Source organism: Mixophyes fleayi, chromosome 4, assembly GCF_038048845.1.
Source record: "Mixophyes fleayi isolate aMixFle1 chromosome 4, aMixFle1.hap1, whole genome shotgun sequence".
NCBI lineage: Eukaryota > Metazoa > Chordata > Amphibia > Anura > Limnodynastidae > Mixophyes > Mixophyes fleayi.
This window is the reverse complement of record NC_134405.1, coordinates 38,613,592-38,631,520: the sequence shown is the minus strand read 5'-3', so window position 1 is coordinate 38,631,520 and position 17,929 is coordinate 38,613,592. Positions and strand designations below refer to the sequence as shown.

Below are 17,929 nucleotides of genomic sequence, written 5' to 3'. Positions count from 1 at the left end.
AATACGCTAAGAATCCAGCTGGACAACAAACTAATCAGAGATCCATAGGAGGAACACTGCTTCTGTGCACCCGGTGTACAGATGTAGGAAACCCACCCAACAACATCCCAACTTTTATCATGCTCGAACTAGGAACTGGACAGCAGTGGGCCAAACCTGGCCTAAGAGGTCATCCGAGCATAGGACAACCTCTATGTCCAAGTACATCCCACTGTCTAGTACCCTATTGTTATAAATGTTGTGATGCAGATGAGAGATTAACGACCTCTTTAATATGCACAAGGCACTCTTGATAAGACAATCGTCAACTAGTTGTTATTCAGTTTTCTGCTGCCTTAGTGAAATTATTTATGCATGCCAATTTCTCCATAGTATGCTAGCTCTATGGTTTTAAGATGTCAACTTTGAATTAGTAAAGGGGATGCTGTCTTGAGAGAACCACCCCCTTTTTACAAATAGACCCTCTCTCCACCCATTCAGCAAATAGGGGGAATGGGGGAGGGGGTCCCTCCCTCTTTGGAGAACTTCACCCCTTCTGGGCGTACATGTTGTTTGCAAAGATGTGTATTGGATCCTACCCCTGTTTGGATGTCTACAGCTCCTGACTATGCAAACACCTTCCATCCTATAAAGTTTGAATCATTGACCCAATTTCAGTCTTCAGCACCGACATCTCCCAGACATGTTATTTCAGACTCTCTCAATACAGATCTGTGGATGCTCCAGCACAGAGTATATGTTCTAAACAAATGTAATATAATCGCTTTATTACCACAAGAAAGACAGCAGAGGAAAAAAAAAAATAATAATAAAAAAATAAAATAAATCGGTAACTTCAAATTATAAACAATGTGGGGTAAGTATTAGAAAGTTCGATAATGTTCTCGTTTCGGACTCCAGAAGTTTGGTGTGGTGTTGTGAGCAGGGGAGAAGAAAACTAGCTATAGTGAATTTAAGAAAGGAGACAGACCCTTCAACCCACAGCTATCACACCATAAAAGACCTTGTTAAGCAATGAGCACCGTGTCATCATATCTCATATTATTAAAATTAGAGGCTAGAACAAGCCCAAGTCACTTGTTTATTCTTATTACTCATGAGCAGGAGTCTAGACGGCAAGGAGGATACCAGACAGCATAGAGAAGACCAGAGTAGGATTGTTAAGTATGGACATTCCAAAATGATATGGGAAACGGTGAACAACACCCCTTCCAGTTCTCCCTTTAAGCTCCTGCATAGCAATCACAACCTCTGTCGTATGCGAGATCAGCAGGAGCCAGCGACACCTCCATATTCCACCAATCCGCAAAGGACAGAAAGAGGGAGCAATAGCACTTAAGCATTAACTGCCCACACGCAATACAGAAGGAAATAACTGTATTCAGATATCTCCTTCAAATAGAAATAAAGAATTCACTGCAGCATCAAGGTTTTAATCTTCTGCCCGGGTCTTTCTCTAGGCATGTCCTGAGTGCAGGTCTGGAACGATGACCATTTTTTCTTTTTGTTTGAGATGCCCTGATTAATTTAATTTCCTAAAATTCAATGTTTCCAGCCACTGGATTTGTGCTCCCAGACAAATGACTGAATGCTGTTTTAGTACCCTAAAAATAGAACCAAACTAACAAAAAAAAAACCGATACTTCAAAGAAGCTTTTATAAGCTAAATATAACCGCCAAGTGTAGCGCATCTCACCAGTGGGGATCTGGGCCCCTCCAGTCAGCTAGCTCTTGGCATAGCCAGGTAACGAGCGGGTACCCCCTATTTGCTGTACGCGGGAGGGCATATTTGCTAACACAATCTTTTCCCAGCCTTATCCTTAACAATACATTACATTTACCATATAGGTCTCAACAAACAGATCTATGTGAAAATATATTTATTTTCAGCTGATTGGTACCCCACCCGCAAGACAGGAACATGAAGCTGGAGGGAGAGGAGGGTGGGGAGGACATGGCTCTGATGCACTAATGACGATTGAGGAAATCCTGGCCAACATCTTCTCTGCCAGCAGCGAGCCGCGTAATGTCATTTTCTGCGGACGAGAGCAACAGCAGCGTCAGAATTAGGTAACTAATGTCAAAAAAAGGAGGAAAATCTGACAGCTCTGCTTAAAAATATTATCTGTCTGACGATTGGATGGGCTACCATGAGTAGTATAGGTTATTTTCTGCTTTTCCCCTCTCTTCTCTCTAAGGCTCCGATGGGGGTGGCTGCTCCTCCGTTTTTTTAACCAGTTCCAGTTCATCTTCCCCATCTTTAGGGGGGTGCACCAGGACCTTGTCCAGGATTCCAAATTCCTGAGCTTCTGTCGGACTCATGTATCGATCTCTCTCCATCACAGACTCTAGGGGAGAAAGACTATTAGCCGGGGGAACAGGTGTATTTACAGACATTAGCGTGTTACACGCTAGAAAACAAGCCGCTTCTGTCTGCACCGGCTTGTGCGTTATGGATAATGATGATAACAGCAGGATAATCTTGACTGCTACCAAGTAAAATACATCCAGAGCGATAAATCACCCTAGCAGATCTGCCGAAAGGACGAGGAACTGAGGCTGGGGGCTGTGTGGGGGTTATAATTTTATCTCCTAATATCGTAACAGTTTTATGCGATATTATAAAAATAAATCAAAATTAAAATGAATAAACTGCCATTGCCAATTCTCATTCTTCTTGAGAATATTCAACACAATGTTTTTAGAACCATTCATTGCCGCTGATAAGCACTGGATAATGTTGACATTATCCAAAATGATGCACTGCTCTCTATGAAACAATATGCGTAATAACTGCAGTGACTGGCTGGAGTGTTAATTGGATCTGGACACAGAGTAACCCACATTCATCGTAACCCACTAAAGGCATTTTGGGGTACGGGATGATATATGGATTTTTAAAATTTAATCCTAAATCCCAGTGATGTGTTTAGGGGGAGGGGGGGGGGATTACAGATGTGTTTGTCTCTGAATTCCCATTGGCTACCAAGGTTTAGATCCAGAATGGAAAATATAAGGGGCCTGATTCATTAAGGATCTTAACTTGAGAAACTTCTTATTTCAGTCTCCTGGACAAAACCATGTTACAATGCAAGGGGTGGAAATGTGTGTTCTGTTTTGCACATAAGTTAAATACTGACTGTTTTTTCATGTAACACACAAATACTTGATAGCTTATTTGTACACTGAAATTTAAAGTTGATATTTGTGTGCTACATGAAAAAACAGTCAGTATTTAACTTATGTGCAAAACAGAATACTAATTTGCACCCCTTGCATTGTAACATGGTTTTGTCCAGGAGACTGAAAAAAGAAGTTTCTTAAGTTAAGATCCTTAATGAATCAGGCCCAAGATTTCTAATAGAGATGGGTGCATTGTCCACTGAGAATATCTGAATAAATTATACAAGTACAGTTAACACAATTGTTATTGATATACTGGTAGATACCCAGGAACAATGTTACACATCCCATAGCACTGTGGCCATTAAGGGAGAGGAGGCTGGGAGCCATTATTTTGTATAACGAATAATAGATTTGCAAATAATGTTAGCGAGCAGCCGTGCCAGGTAACACATAAAGCTGTAATGGACAGGGGGGGGGGGGGATAAACTTCAGTCCTGTACTGACGTGTAACTAAGTCTAATTGCAGGCTAAATTGTCACTAAGTAACTGGCTTTAGCGAACTCTATCATTAAACCTTAGGCAGGTAATCCCGTTGTAATTCACATCTCTCATCCTGTATATTCAGTTCAGTTACAATTAAGCCAGTAACTTTCCACCCTCGCCGCCGACTGTGCGGTGGTACATCTGCACTATGGTGGATAGGGACGTACTGGAGGAGTGAGGGATCGAAGGCTCTCACAGAATGAGCGTGGACTCACCGATTAGCGACAGCGGCTGAGTCGTGTGTTTCGCGTAAATTTCGTTGATTTGTCTCTTGAGCTTTAGAATTTCCTCGGCCTGTATAGCGATGTCCGTGGCCTGACCCTGAAAATGACACAAATACAATATTCAGCGGCATGAAAGCAGCCCTGTCCGCAGTATACGTTGCACGTAGGCCCTACCTAGGCTACAGAGCCGATGCTCCAATTGTTACATTTTTCCTCTCACACAAATTACAAGAGAAGGTGACAATCAGAGGTCAATCCCTTCTGTGGTACCACGGCATCTGCCAAATTCATCTCTGGCTAAAAGATTATATTCATAGAGCACCCTAAGGAGTGCAGTCTGTCAGCTCAGTATCCCATACACTCTAAAATCCGACAGAAAGAAGTTAAAATGTTACAGTCAACTTCACATCCACTAATTCAGTTCGGCTTTACTGAACTATATTTGACACGACAACTCACAGGCAGGACGACATCCTTTTACTCAATACATGCAAATACTAATGTTATTTTGTTCCAAAATCATCATGTATCCAACCTTCTCTGTATCCCTGTCTGGTTCTTCCTCCTCCCCCTCCCCTCTCCCCGTAGGAGTCCCGCAGGGCTCTGTTCTTGGCCCTCTACTCTTCTCGCTCTACACTTCCTCCCTTGGTGCTCTCATCTCCTCCTTCGGTCTTCAGTATCACCTTTATGCTGACGACATTCAACTCTATATCTCCTCTCCTGATCTTTCCTCCACCCTCCTCGCTCGGGTATCAGACTGCCTCTCCGCCATCTCCTCCTGGATGTCCGAGCACTTTCTCAAAATCCATATCTCTAAAACTGAACTCATTGTCTTTCCTCTGCCCAGACTCCCATCCCACCATGACCTCTCTATTGTTGTCAACAACACCACCATCTCCTCTGTCACCCAACTCCGCTGCCTGGGTGTCACCCTTGACTCCTCTCTTTCTTTTGCCCCCACATTCATTCCCTTGCCCAAGCCTGTCGCTTCCAACTACGCAACATCGGCCACATCCGTCCTTTTCTCTCTCAGGATGCCACCAAAACTATCATCCACGCACTCATCATCTCCCGCCTTGATTATTGTAACCTCCTCCTCACTGGCCTCCCCCACTTCCATCTCGCCCCCCTCCGCTCTATACTCAATGCGGCCGCAAGACTCATCTTCCTCTCACGCCGCTCCTCCTCTGCCTCCCCTCTCTGCCTTGCCTTACACTGGCTCCGCTTCCCCTACAGAATCCTTTTCAAACTCCTCACCACCACTTACAAGGCTCTCTCCAACTCTACTGCCCCTTATATTTCTAACCTCCTCTCCATTCACACTCCTGCCCGCTCCCTGCGCTAAGCCAATGACCGCCGCCTCTCCTCCACTCTCATCACCACTTCCCATTCCAGAATCCAGGACTTTTCCCGTGCAGCCCCCCTTCACTGGAATGACCTCTCTCGCTCCATCCGCCTCTCTCCTACTCTGTGCTCCTTCAAACGTGCACTGAAAACTCACCGCTTCCTCAAAGCCTACCAACCATCTACTTAACCCCCTCATCTCCTCCGCTCGCTCTCCCTTCTCTCCCCCTTGCCTCAACTGGCTCCCCTTGTGCCTGGTCTGTCTACCCTCCCTTAGGATGTAAGCTCATTTGAGCAGGGCCCTCTTCCCTCCTGTCTCCTCACCTGTTCGTCTGCTCCGTGTTTATTGCATTAGCCTGCCTAGAGTTTCTGAAGTATTGGTATTTTTTGTGTATTGTTCTGTACTGTTTCACCCTGTATAGTCTACTGTTTGTACTGTGTACGGCGCTGCAGAAATCTTGTGGCGCCTAACAAATAAAGGGTAATAATAATAATGTATGTACACATTTGTTCCCCCAGGCTCGTGTCTCACCCTGACCCCTCCTGAGGGCTGGTGGATCATGATTCGGGAGTTTGGCAGCGAGTGTCTCATTCCACTGGAACCGGCGGCTAGGAGTAGAGATCCCATACTGGCGGCCTGTCCAACGCACCACGTACAGATAGGATTCAGGATATACTGCATGGTGTCGTATATGGCCAGGCCGGCTGTCACCGAGCCCCCTGCACAGGGAGACAAGGGCAGAAGTAAAAGCGCTGTATGCTGAATATACAAACAGGTCACCTGCCGATTCTCCAAGAAGGAGCTTGTTTCTAAGATTTATCTGTGCTGGTATAAAAGGCGCAAGAAGGAGGACACCCGGGTCGCACATCCTGTGTATCCTGAGCTCAGTGTTCCACATTCTAGATTCTTCACTCGTACCAGCAGTGCTCATCCATCTTCACCAGATGTTCTAAAATCTAGAACGTCTGGTGGAGAAGGATGAGTAATACTGGTACAAGTGAAGGGGGGCTGGGCACATGGGTTTGCAAAAATGTTGTCCCCCCACCCTGGGACAATCCCCTTGCTCTTTGATTACCACCGCCCCAGCAGAGCACTTCAGTGGTGGTCTCTTAGATGAGCCACCGGAATTCCACTGTTTGAGAACAAGAAGAGCAAAGTGTTTTCAGGATTGTTGGAACCTCATCTGTCTTAGAGATACAAGTCGCTGGAGCGGAAGGTGTGTTCTAAAAGCGGTACCCGACTGGCTGCAGCTCCTGTCCAATCAGTTACTGCGGTGATGGCACACCTCCCCTCCCAGCAGAACTGGGACACTCCCATCCCAGTCTCCAGGACTGGAAACGCTCTACTCTCCATGCGCCCAAGTAGTGACAGATGATGGATCTCACAGCTTGTGGTCAGGGAAGCTTTGTAGGTGGGACTGCTGCCCACACCAACCAATATACCTTTATACATGGAGAGAAAGAGGCTCTTCTCAGGGAACAGAGGAGCCTTAAGGCAACAGGACCCCTCCCCCTCCTCTCCCCAACTGCAGTGCTGCACTGGGAGCCAGTATTTAGACTTTTTGGGGTGTACCAAAGATGGACAAACGGGATGTTCCATAGTGGAAAACCACCTTTAAGAAATTCAGGTGTTTAGAAAACAAATATATCAAGCTTAACATTTGTTAGGGTGAAACTACACCAAAGTAAAATGTTTTACATGTTTTAGTAGAGGATGAATTGCCCCTTATTTAGCTTTTCTCTGGAAGCCCAAATAGTTAGGATTATTCATAGCCATTTAGTAGTCATGCACTACACACTGCCATATTGTTGTGAAAGTCCATCCCAAAAATGCTGATGTGAATCAATATTATTAAGCAGCAATATAGGCTATAAGACGATTTTTAGCATTGACCAACATTAACTCTACATTTCAGTCTATAAAAAAAGCTGAGAAGCATTTGTGCACTACATGGAATAACAAGCAAAAAAAATGTCACATGCCATTTGTTTCCCCCTTTAGATTTGCTACTAACTCTACATAAGGCCATTGTCTCCTGCCTACTTATAGTGTTATTGCACATGTACATCAGTAAATACATTAATTGTTAGCGCGGGGAACGGAGGCTGCTGCAGCGACTGTACCTGGACTATTGATGTACATGTGAATCGGCTTCTTGTTGCTCTCCGATTGCAGGAACAGGAGCTGAGCGACCACCAGGCTGGAGAGGGAATCATCAATCTGCAGAGAGAAATACACATGAGGATGCAGGAGCCACAGGAAAAGACCACACTGACGGAGGGAAGCAAAATAGTCAGCTCACCGGACCCATGACACAGATGATACGTTCCCGCAACAATCTGGAGTAGATGTCATAGGCTCTCTCCCCGCGACCCTGGGAAAATGGAAGCGCTTAAAATTAAAATACGGATCGTATTTTTTTTTTATAAAATGTTCTTTAAAAAAAATACTTTTTTATTTGATTGCAGAGATTATGGAGAAAATCAGAGGGGAGGCCGGTACGGAGAGAAAAGTGGCGAGGAATTGTCTAGCTGCAACATGGAGGACAGGAGGTTAACCGATGTGTTGGAAGGTCAGACTATGGGGCTGCGAGGATACAGGGTCCTTTAGATCACTCAGACCGATACCAGGTGCAGCTTCAACACCAATTTATTAGTACTGAAGGTGTACTTTAAACACGGCGCAGCAAGTTTCCAAATATACAATACAAGACAGCCAGGTGAGCAACAGCATCTGGCAGGTGGCAGCTCAGTGTCTCTTGGTATGTGATAGCAAAGTCCTTGGTAGCATCTCTTGATATGTGGAGCCGCCCTTCTGCGATTTAACAGAGATAAGAGGCCGTGTCTCCTGACTTGGGATGTCAGCTCACACAAAGCACTGGCACCAAAGGCAGTCCGTACTAACGGGACTTCCTGCTTAGTACCCCTGACACATGGGTCCCTCGAACTGTACTGACAAGAGTCTCCCCCACTCGCATCAGATGTTCTTCATGCAAAGACTTGCTTGGCCTGGAGTTAACTGTGGACAATAGCCAATTACCCATTAATCTATTGCAGAATCTGCTGACCTGACCTCACACAGTGATATATTTACAATAGGTATCAACACAAATTACAAGTTACAGTCATAATACAATGGTGCCTTACTGAAAGAAAGTCAACGCGACTAGATTATATCTACTTGCAGATTGCAAACGGTACATTTTTACCATGTGACTTATAGAAGCCAAGTATTAAATACATATTGTCAGGTCCATAGCTGTGTTAATAATAGCATTACAAATATATCACAACATTGGCATACTGTATAGTCACAATATATAGCAACATTAGTGATACAACTTTAAAACACATGTACAGTATTAAGCCACACTGAACCGCTGGATAATGTGGGTTCTAATAGCACCCAATAACACTGAGCTTAGAGGCACCATTTTAAAAGTCCATTAGCCCGACCCTTTTCCTCACAGGAGCTGTTGCAGTAATCAATGCGGGAAATTCTTTACATGGATTCTGTATTTGGTGGAACTGTGTGAAGATGGCATGTATTCTGGTAATGATAAACAGCCACTAAACGAAGGACAGAGTCAAAGATGAATCCAACACTCAAGACTTGGGAGGTGGTGTCACAGCGACATTTGTTAACAGGGCAGGGAAATTTCAGGAATGAATTGGAAGTCCATCATCATTTATTTATATAGCGCCACTAATTCCGCAGCGCTGTACAGAGAACTCATTCACATCAGTCCCTGCCCCATTGGGGCTTACAGTCTAAATTCACACACACACGTCAATTTGATAGCAGCCAAATAACCTACCAGTATGTTTTTGGAGTGTGGGAGGAAACTGGAGCACCCGGAGGAAACCCACGCAGACACGGGGAGAACATACAAACTCCTCACAGATAAGGCCATGGTCGGGAATTGAACTCATGACCCCAGTGCTGTAAGGCAGAAGTGCTAACCACTGAGCCACCGTGCTGCTATTGACTATATTCAGCTTCAAATAATTTTGAGTCCTCCATGAAGAAAAGACAGAAAGACATCAAGGACTCTAGAAAGAACAGATTGGGTCTTAAGGCTGGGGAAGAAAAGTGGATTTGGGTAACGGCATCATAAAGGCGATGTGTGGGAGTTTAGGCTGCCAAGAGAGGTAGTTTACAGTGAGGACATCAATGGGTCCAGCGTGGAGCCTTCTACACCCCAACACAAAGGAACAAATGTGCCAGAAAAGAAAACACTAAATGGATGATTAGAAAGATATGGAGTAAACCTGGAGGGGGCTGTGCTGGCCCCGATTTTAGACAAAATGGAGCACTAAGCAGAAATCATGGTGCCCACCCCTCCTTCTCACGGTGAATTCTGGACCAGCATCATTGACAGTTGTCTTACACAGCCCAGATGCCAGCCACGTTGTTAGCTACATTATACAGACCCCATTTTGTCCCCAATTTTTTTTTGCTGCACAGAAACGTCTGTAGTCCCTTTCAGTCTTATTTTTATAAATTTTTAAACAATTTGGAGGCCAACCAATAAACATAAAACAGAGACTATGAAGTAGGCTCAATGGAAGGAGTGAATATCCAGAAAAAGGGTATTTGTAATACAACATATGGAAACAGGTGGAGAACCAATCCTGTGTCTCCACTTACCGTCTGCTCCACCACAATAGGGACAAGAGGGTACAGTCGCAGAGGACTCCGATGTACATTTCTGACTTGTGGCAGTGAACATATTCTCTTCAGTACTGGTCTCTGCACAACAAACAGACACAATGAATGACATTTTTGACAACTAGTCTACATGTAATGGTGCAAACAAAAGGTCCTACGCCGAGGATAGCTTCATAGTATTAAGGAGTCAATGGAAAACTTACCGAATCCAGAGTGTGCAATTTTGTTTATTAACAAAAAACTGGAATGTTAATATATATGATTTTAGATGGAATACTTGATCTGTAATATGAATTTCCAGGTACACGCTGAGCGCCTGCAACAGCAACCTGAGCTTCACTATAATCCACTAAGCATGGACAATACATCGCTAATATTGACATTATCCATTGAAGTGAGCTTCCCTCTTTATCAACACGCATTAATAATAGTAATCAGCTATTAAAGCAGGCTGAGCTAACCTGCGGATATGCAGCTATTGCAGAACTAAAAGTCCCTGCATACTCGCCACCAGCCACAGGTACATACATATAATAAAGTTTCAACCAACTATTAAAGCGGGCTTAGGCACCCTGTGGCACTACAAATCCCAGCATGAGGCTGACAGTACATGCTGGAACTTGTAGTTCCACAACAGCTAGAGAGCTCTGTATTGCATCCCTGTGTATAAAGGGTCTTTGGCACTTATAAGGCATATTATATTAATATCCTGCATGCACCAATGTATTCTATGTGTGTCAGTCATTTATATGCACCTTGATAATATAAATATGTCACATAGACACATCATCTCACTACTGCACTCTGACCCAACCTAATGCGTGGGGTCTCATTGACCCCAGGTAACCAGATCACTTACCGTCCCTCTAATGAGCAGCTCCATACCGGCCTGGTGTCACAATCTGCTTCATAGAATTCCAAAAGCCGACATGACAACTGGAAACTTGAGGACAATAAAGGTCTCCAATTGTGCAGCACATCATTACATGGTCGACCATTATGTTGGAGACCAACTTGATTTAAAATCAATGAAAGTGGCCGCAGACAAAATGGCTCCTGTGCCGGAGACACCACAAGGGATCGAGGTTGGAACGAGAAGGTCTGTGCGGAAGTGACGTAAGGAAGCCACATAGAGCGCCGCCATGACACTTGTTATACTAAGAGAGTCCTTGACATCATGTGATTGTTGAGAAATAAGATGTTATGGTAACAGGGACAGTGGTTTTATTGTTGTTACATACACTGCAGTCTGATTATTAGGGTTGCTGTCTCAGCAAGTTGTGGAGGGCAGGGTAAAGATACATGTGGGTTGCACATTTACTAATATATGACATATGCAGTTACTCTACATGATTGTACTCTACATAGTACACTGTATTAGACATTTATTTAAACTGGTCATTATTCTAGTGGTTTTTTAATAAAATGAAAACAGACATAATTTCCTGTGCACTAGTTTCATTAATGTCCCCCTATGAATGTTACACAACTATTGTGTAATGGTTTCTCCCTTGGTAGGTCTAATAATGGTTAAAGGGACAATATTTCTGCTTCCTAGTGTACAATTATACATGTTTATGGTAGTTTTGTGCCCCCAGGTAGCCGACTAATTATTACTGACTGTGTTGTAACTAATAATATATATTGTGATTCGAACACTGATCATAATAGTTTAAGACGCTTAATCATCTGAGGTCACCTTCGCTGTGAATTTCAGCAGAGACGGGCGGCACACTCTGGCGCTTGTCTGAATACATTTGCTGGAGCACGTAAATCTATGGGGCGTTACACACTTGGGTGGAGCAGACACACTGTTAGAGGCATTCCTTGCTTTGCGGAAGGGTGCATGGCTATTTTCACTTCGTAAAAGTACTTGCTTTTTACATCGGCTCTACACTGATGTTGTTCGGGTTTCATATTTAACTTTTTTGCAGCACCAACTAGCCTTACGTGCCAGCCTGGCGCATTCAGTACTACTGAGGTACAAAATCACCAAGGCAAATAGTTGGTAAGGTAAATCTTTACTTTATAGTATAAGAACAACACTAGGTCACAACTCTTTTAGGAACACGTACCAGGGGGGTTTCCGCTCACCAAAACCTAATGTACAACCCTATCTGAAAGGATCTTATAGTCACTGTTCTCCCAGAGCGCTGTCCCAGCTGTGAGTCACGATATTCACTCCTCCACCAGTAAAGTAGGGACCAAGTCTGAAGTCTCCCTGCTTTTGGCAGGCTCACAAATTTGCAAAGTCCACGGAGGCTTGCAATATCCATTCACAAGCACAATCCATGACCAGTTTTACAAGGACAGTAACCCCTAGTGAGCATTGTACAAGCATAAGACCTCTGTTGGTGAAGAAACGTCCACTTTTACTGCTGGTCTGGATCCCACAGTGATGTGACTTCAGCAAGGTGGGTACTTAGATAGTCCTGACACACCAGATTGGTACCTGCTTATCATAGGGGCTATCACTGATCCTTCGTCGTAGCCCCTGTAAGCAGAAGACCCCCTGCAGGGGTTTGGCTCCTGTAAGTCTCGAGTCACCCCCTAATTTAACCCTTTCCAGTTTTTGGAGGTGAATTCATGCTACAGCACAACTTGGTATCGCAACATCTTATGCCGGCGATCGTTTGGGTACCCTGGTGACCCCAAATGAAAGTAGCTTCTTTAGAAGACATGATATGGAGTCTGTGCCTAGTTAATCATTTAAAATCAGTGTTTCACTTAACAAACTGATAATGCAATAAATTCAATGTAATGGTTACTGGTGATAGGGGATGCCAAACCCTGCTCCTGACACAGTCCTATACATTTAATTTGATGCATTTTGCACCTTTCTATGTGTACTTCAATCATTGTAATACAAACGCTTCAAAAAACAAAATTGGCACATCTAAAGAAGACTGCCATAATGTCCCCTCACCGTCATGATTAAACCATACGTGACATTTAACTGAGCAGCATTTTACATAAGGAAAGCAACTCAATATAAAATCAGCTTTGGTGCAACCAACAGCCTCAAATTGCATCAAAGAACATGGGCCGTCAAGATGGTAGCGTTTGCAGATAATACACAAGTTTGCGCTGGCCGAGCGGAGTTGATTAGAGTGATTATCAGAGAATGGGCTCGCAGAGCAGTGCAAAAAAATATATTTCCTTTTTCAGAGCAAGATTATTGAAATGAATGACAGGTGGATACGATGCATGTCTAGAAGCGTTCCTTGCGGTGTAGAAGAACTCATGGCCATTTCCACTTTGTAATAGAACTTGAATTTTGCACCACCTCAGAGCTGGCAGTCTTCGGGTCACCAATATGTTAGGAAGTCACAATTTCAAGGTTCTGTTGTAAAACAATATGGAGTTTATTACAGTACACAGCGTGTAATGATGGACAGAGCTCAAGCACACTGGATTTGGCAGTAATCAAAAAGTAGAGAGGTGATAACTCAGGTTCTGAGGTAAGGCAGGAGCAAATCACAGTCAAAAGACAATGCAGGAATATAACAGAGTCCAGCAATCACTGCAAAGCCCTGTAGAGCGAGCAAGTGATAACTAGCACAGTCTGTGCCTGTGTATACTATATAGAGCTCTATGAATAGAGTGCAGATGCAAAGCCAGATACCAGGAGACAATTAAAAGCAGAGCCGGGAACCCAGTAGACTGTAAGATGCAAAGCCCGGTATCAGTAACTGGGAAACAAACGAATGCAGAGCTAGGAACTACTGATGAAAGGTTAGAAGCACACAGATTCAGAAACCAGGAGGCTAGCGTGTAACACTATCACTGGCAATAAGCGCAGGACAGGTGAGAGCTTAAAAGGTGCAGACTTCCAATCAACACTCAGAGGGAGACACACCCTCTCTGCATACCAAGTCTAAGTAAGAAGCAGATTGCACAGCAGATGAAAACCTAACACTATTTTTATTGGGGCGCGTTTTGAGTCTTCATGTTGCAGAGCATTTCTAGGGGCACTCCAATTGAAACGAAAATGCCCTACAATGATCCTGTCCATTTCAGCAGCATGGTTATTGGGCATGGTAATTGTTTTGGGGCAGTTACCTGACGTCTCCCGAGATACCTCCGTGTGCATTATTCACAGAGAGTCACCATTGATTCAGGTCAGTGTCATATTGTTAATTTGCTGTGTTGGTTTGGGACATTCTTTGCTAGCTGACGTGACCGTCAAGGTATTTGTCTCCAGGTGTGCAATGAATGTCAGCGCTATAGTTTGCGTTGTGTTATGTGTGTGATGGATGGAGAAGAGTTAGTGACTCATATGAAAAACAAATGCTTAAAATATGCACCGACAAAAACACAAGAACAAAGTGAGGTATAAAGAGAACAGACTCGCACACCACACAATACACACTGATAGAGAAAGGGTGTGGTTGGTTGAGGAGATAAGATAAAGGTAGTTATGTTGTATAAATACTGTTTGAGTTACCTCTGTTCCTGGACCATACAGTTGTTTTGCTGCATTTAACAAGTCCTTCTGTGTGTAAAACATGTGTTTCTTCAGCTGTTGTGAAACTACAAGTCCCAGAATTCCCTGCCTGCCCTGTAGTTCCACAACAGTGGATTACAAACCAGGTTACAATGTCACCATCAGGTTTGTATGTCTGTACACTGTGCTTAGGAATTCCCTCATGAAAAATACATCATGCAAACAGCATCTTCTTATAGTCTTATCTATGGGGCCAGGAATGTGCCGTAACAGATACCCATAGATTGTATGCTTGAGCGCAGGGCCTTCTTACCTCTCTGTCTGTATTACCCAGTATTGTTTGATCACTAGTTTGCCTGTTAAAGGTGAAGACTTATTATAGTGCACGACTGTTGAAAGCTAATATCTGATTGGTCGATTATTATCATAATTTATTTATATAGTGCTAGCAAGTTCTGTAGCACTTTATAATTCATCATCAGCTAATTATATAGCGCTACTAATTCTGCAGAACTGTACAGAGAACTGACTCACATCAGTCCCTGCCCCATTGGAGCTTACAGTCTAAATTCCTTAACATACACACACAAAGACAGACAGAGATAGAGATTAGGGTCAATTTGATAGCAGCCAATTCACCTAAGAGTATGTTTTTGGAGTGTGGGAGGAAACCGGAGCACCCAGAGGAAACCCACGCAAACACGGGGGGAACATACAAACTACACACAGATAAGGCCATGGTCGGGAATCGAACTCATGACCACACTGATGGGAGGCAGAAGTGCTAACCACTAAGCCACCATGCTACCTAATAATTAGGAATTGTTGGATGAGAGGATATTTAATGTTACAACATTGCAGTGGAGGAGCCTACTCACTGTATGACTATTCTAGTCCTGTACTAGGGAGATATAGTGGTCAGTCTCCTGTCCTCTCTGCTGAACAAGGAACCTTCTGCACCTATTGGATCTCATTTAAATACCAGCCACCTTAAAGGGAGGAGATTAATGCAAAGTAGAAATAGGAAGATAGTCCCAATCCCAAAATATTAGGCCAAAATTGTCTATGCCCATAACTCCAATGGACTTGTACCCTGAAATGGGCGGGGCTTCACTTGAAGGTGGGTGTGGATGGATTATGGGTGTGGTTTGAATCGTTCATCAATGGGGCATTAGATATAGAGCAAATATAGGTGAAATAAATAGACGGAAGTTAGATGTAGTGAAATGAGGCGTTAGACCTACCCCATCCACCAGATGCTTGTTTCCCACAGGACAGAAGGCTGTATTTGGGGTACTTTTTATCCTATGTCCCCAGGTCATCCGTTATAATTCAATAAAGGTTAGCGGTAGCCAAGAACATGTTCTCTATAACTGTGCAAGTGTCACCTTTGACTTTTACTGTTACAATGTTCTTTATAAGAGCCTAAACCTTTTATAAATATCTCCCCGAATTGGAATACAATATGTAACCATAAATTCATGAATTCACTAATGTTGCTTAAAGGTGCAAATCTGCACTGAAACCACAGCAACCGATCAAACAATTGTTTTCATTGTCTAGACAGGCAAAAGCTAACTGCTGATTGGCTGTTGTGATTTTAGAGCAGATGTGCCTTTCCACCAATGTTAGCAAATAACTCTTATAGTCTTCTGTCTATAGATGCATCGTTTGCATGTTAAAGAGGACTTGTTATTAGGAAAACAAATGTAATTATGAAGAGATTGACTACCTGTGAGAGTATCCAGCAATTACAGTGCTCAGTTGCATATCTCTGGCATAATGTGCTGAGCGCAGTGATGTACAGCAGGTTGCCAGCAGTGAGTAGGCTGAATACTGACTGGCTTACTCATTAGCATATTAGATGGGCTGATTACCATGCTGACCGCATGACCCGTAAGTCCCTCCTCCAGGGGACAACAAGAGGGGAAATATTTATTTCCAACCATCTTTCTGCCAAACCAAGTTAAATCTTTGGTTTATATACATAATTTCTTTGTAATTATTTAGATTATTCCCTATAATTCCCAGCAGAGTGGTATTTGCCAGAGTGGCATTTGCCTTTGTTGCTGGAAGCCTCTCTAGACCTTACGTTCCGCCTCGTTGAATAGGTTACTGTTATTCCCTGCAAGGGAACACCTGAGCGAGCGACTGAAAGTAAAAACAGGGAGTATCTTGTTCGGTCTATACAAAGGGCTGGAGCAGGAGGGGGACTTGTGTTATTCTTTGCTTTGCCAACCAATATCATCTCCTGAGCAGTGAGACAGGGTGGAGGCTGCCGTGTGTGTGAGTAATGAGTATACACACAACACCCTCCACCTGCTCTATATATAACTACACTGTGTATCTACGCCTCACTGCCTATCAGTATGTCCTCTGCAAACATGCAGGCTTGTTTCCTCTGTGACCTCACCCACCCGCACTCACACCCTCTTCTTATTTTCTTTCCTTCTTAAACAAGAATGATCTTGGCACTGGGCAGGTGGACACATCCCCAGATTTGGAGATCAATCGTGTTTTAACTCCACTTCCCCTCAGTTAGGTTTCTGTGGTGGAGGCTTAGGGCTCTCGGGGTGGAGAGTTGTGTGTTTGGCCAGGGATTAGGCAATGGATTACTGAGCACATATGACTAGCTGAGAGCAAGAAAACGGTGACATACAGAAACCAGCTCACAGGGTGACGTGATGTCACTGAAGGTGATCAAAGAGGGCCCATCCTCCTGCTTAACCCCCAGACGCCTGGGTGAGCCAATCAGAGGAGATCTAGATGTTCTAATAACTGGTTATTAACATTTCAATATTTATCTATGTTCTGTTATTACATGACCACTCATTTTATATCTATAACTGATTTAAACCTGCACAATATATATTACTAATGCATGGCCCCTAATCCTATAACTTTCCTGTATCTATTACATTATCCTGATGTGTGATTCCATGACCTTTTATCCAATAACTATGCTCCTCCTATCACTGATCTATTATTACATGACCCCTCATCCTATTACAAGTCACATGCTCTGGTCAGCCACAACATTAAAACCACCTGCCTAATATTGTGAAGGTCACCTTTGTACCGCCAAAAGAGCTCTGACCCATCGAGAATGGACTCCACAAGACCTCTGAAGGTGTCCCGTGGTATCTGGCACCAAGACGTTAGCAGCAGATCCTTTGAGTCCTGTAAGTTACGAGGTGAGGCCCCCGTGGGTCTGACTTGTTTTTCCAGCACATACCATAGATACTCGATAGGATAGAGATAAGAGGAATTTGGAGGCCAAGTCAGCACCTTAAACTCTTTGTCCTGTTCCTCAAACCATTCCTGAGCAATTGTTGCAGTGTAGCAGGGTGCATTATCCTGCTGAAAGAGGCCACTGCCATCAGGCAATACCATTGCCATGAAGGGGTGTACTTGGTCTGCAACACTATTTTGGTAGGTTGTAAGTGTCAAAGTGACATCCACATAAGTGCCAGGACACAAGGTTTCCCAGAGCATTACGCTGCCTCCGCCGACTTGCCTTCTTTCCATAGTGTACACTGGTGCCATCTCTTCCCCAGGTAAACAACGCACACG

At 43.8% G+C, this 17,929-nt stretch overlaps 1 protein-coding gene across 2 annotated transcripts; it reads right to left on the bottom strand.

Annotated features, from left to right (window-relative positions):
* Positions 1-1,865: 1,865 nt before the first annotated feature.
* Positions 1,866-10,869, bottom strand: CLPP (caseinolytic mitochondrial matrix peptidase proteolytic subunit). 2 transcript variants are annotated; one of them, XM_075206602.1, is made up of 8 exons: positions 10,769-10,869; positions 9,889-9,990; positions 7,541-7,612; positions 7,362-7,458; positions 5,770-5,957; positions 3,885-3,990; positions 2,150-2,348; positions 1,866-2,036 (listed from the first exon to the last, which is right to left on the bottom strand). In XM_075206602.1, the coding sequence occupies exons 1-7, from the start codon at positions 10,790-10,792 to the stop codon at positions 2,194-2,196; spliced, it is 744 nt and encodes a 247-aa protein (XP_075062703.1). In that variant the 5' UTR covers positions 10,793-10,869; the 3' UTR covers positions 1,866-2,036; positions 2,150-2,193. The 2 variants fall into 2 exon arrangements, with proteins under 2 accessions (XP_075062703.1, XP_075062702.1); XM_075206601.1 differs by having other exon boundaries at positions 1,866-2,348.
* Between the last annotated feature and the right edge of the window lie 7,060 nt (positions 10,870-17,929).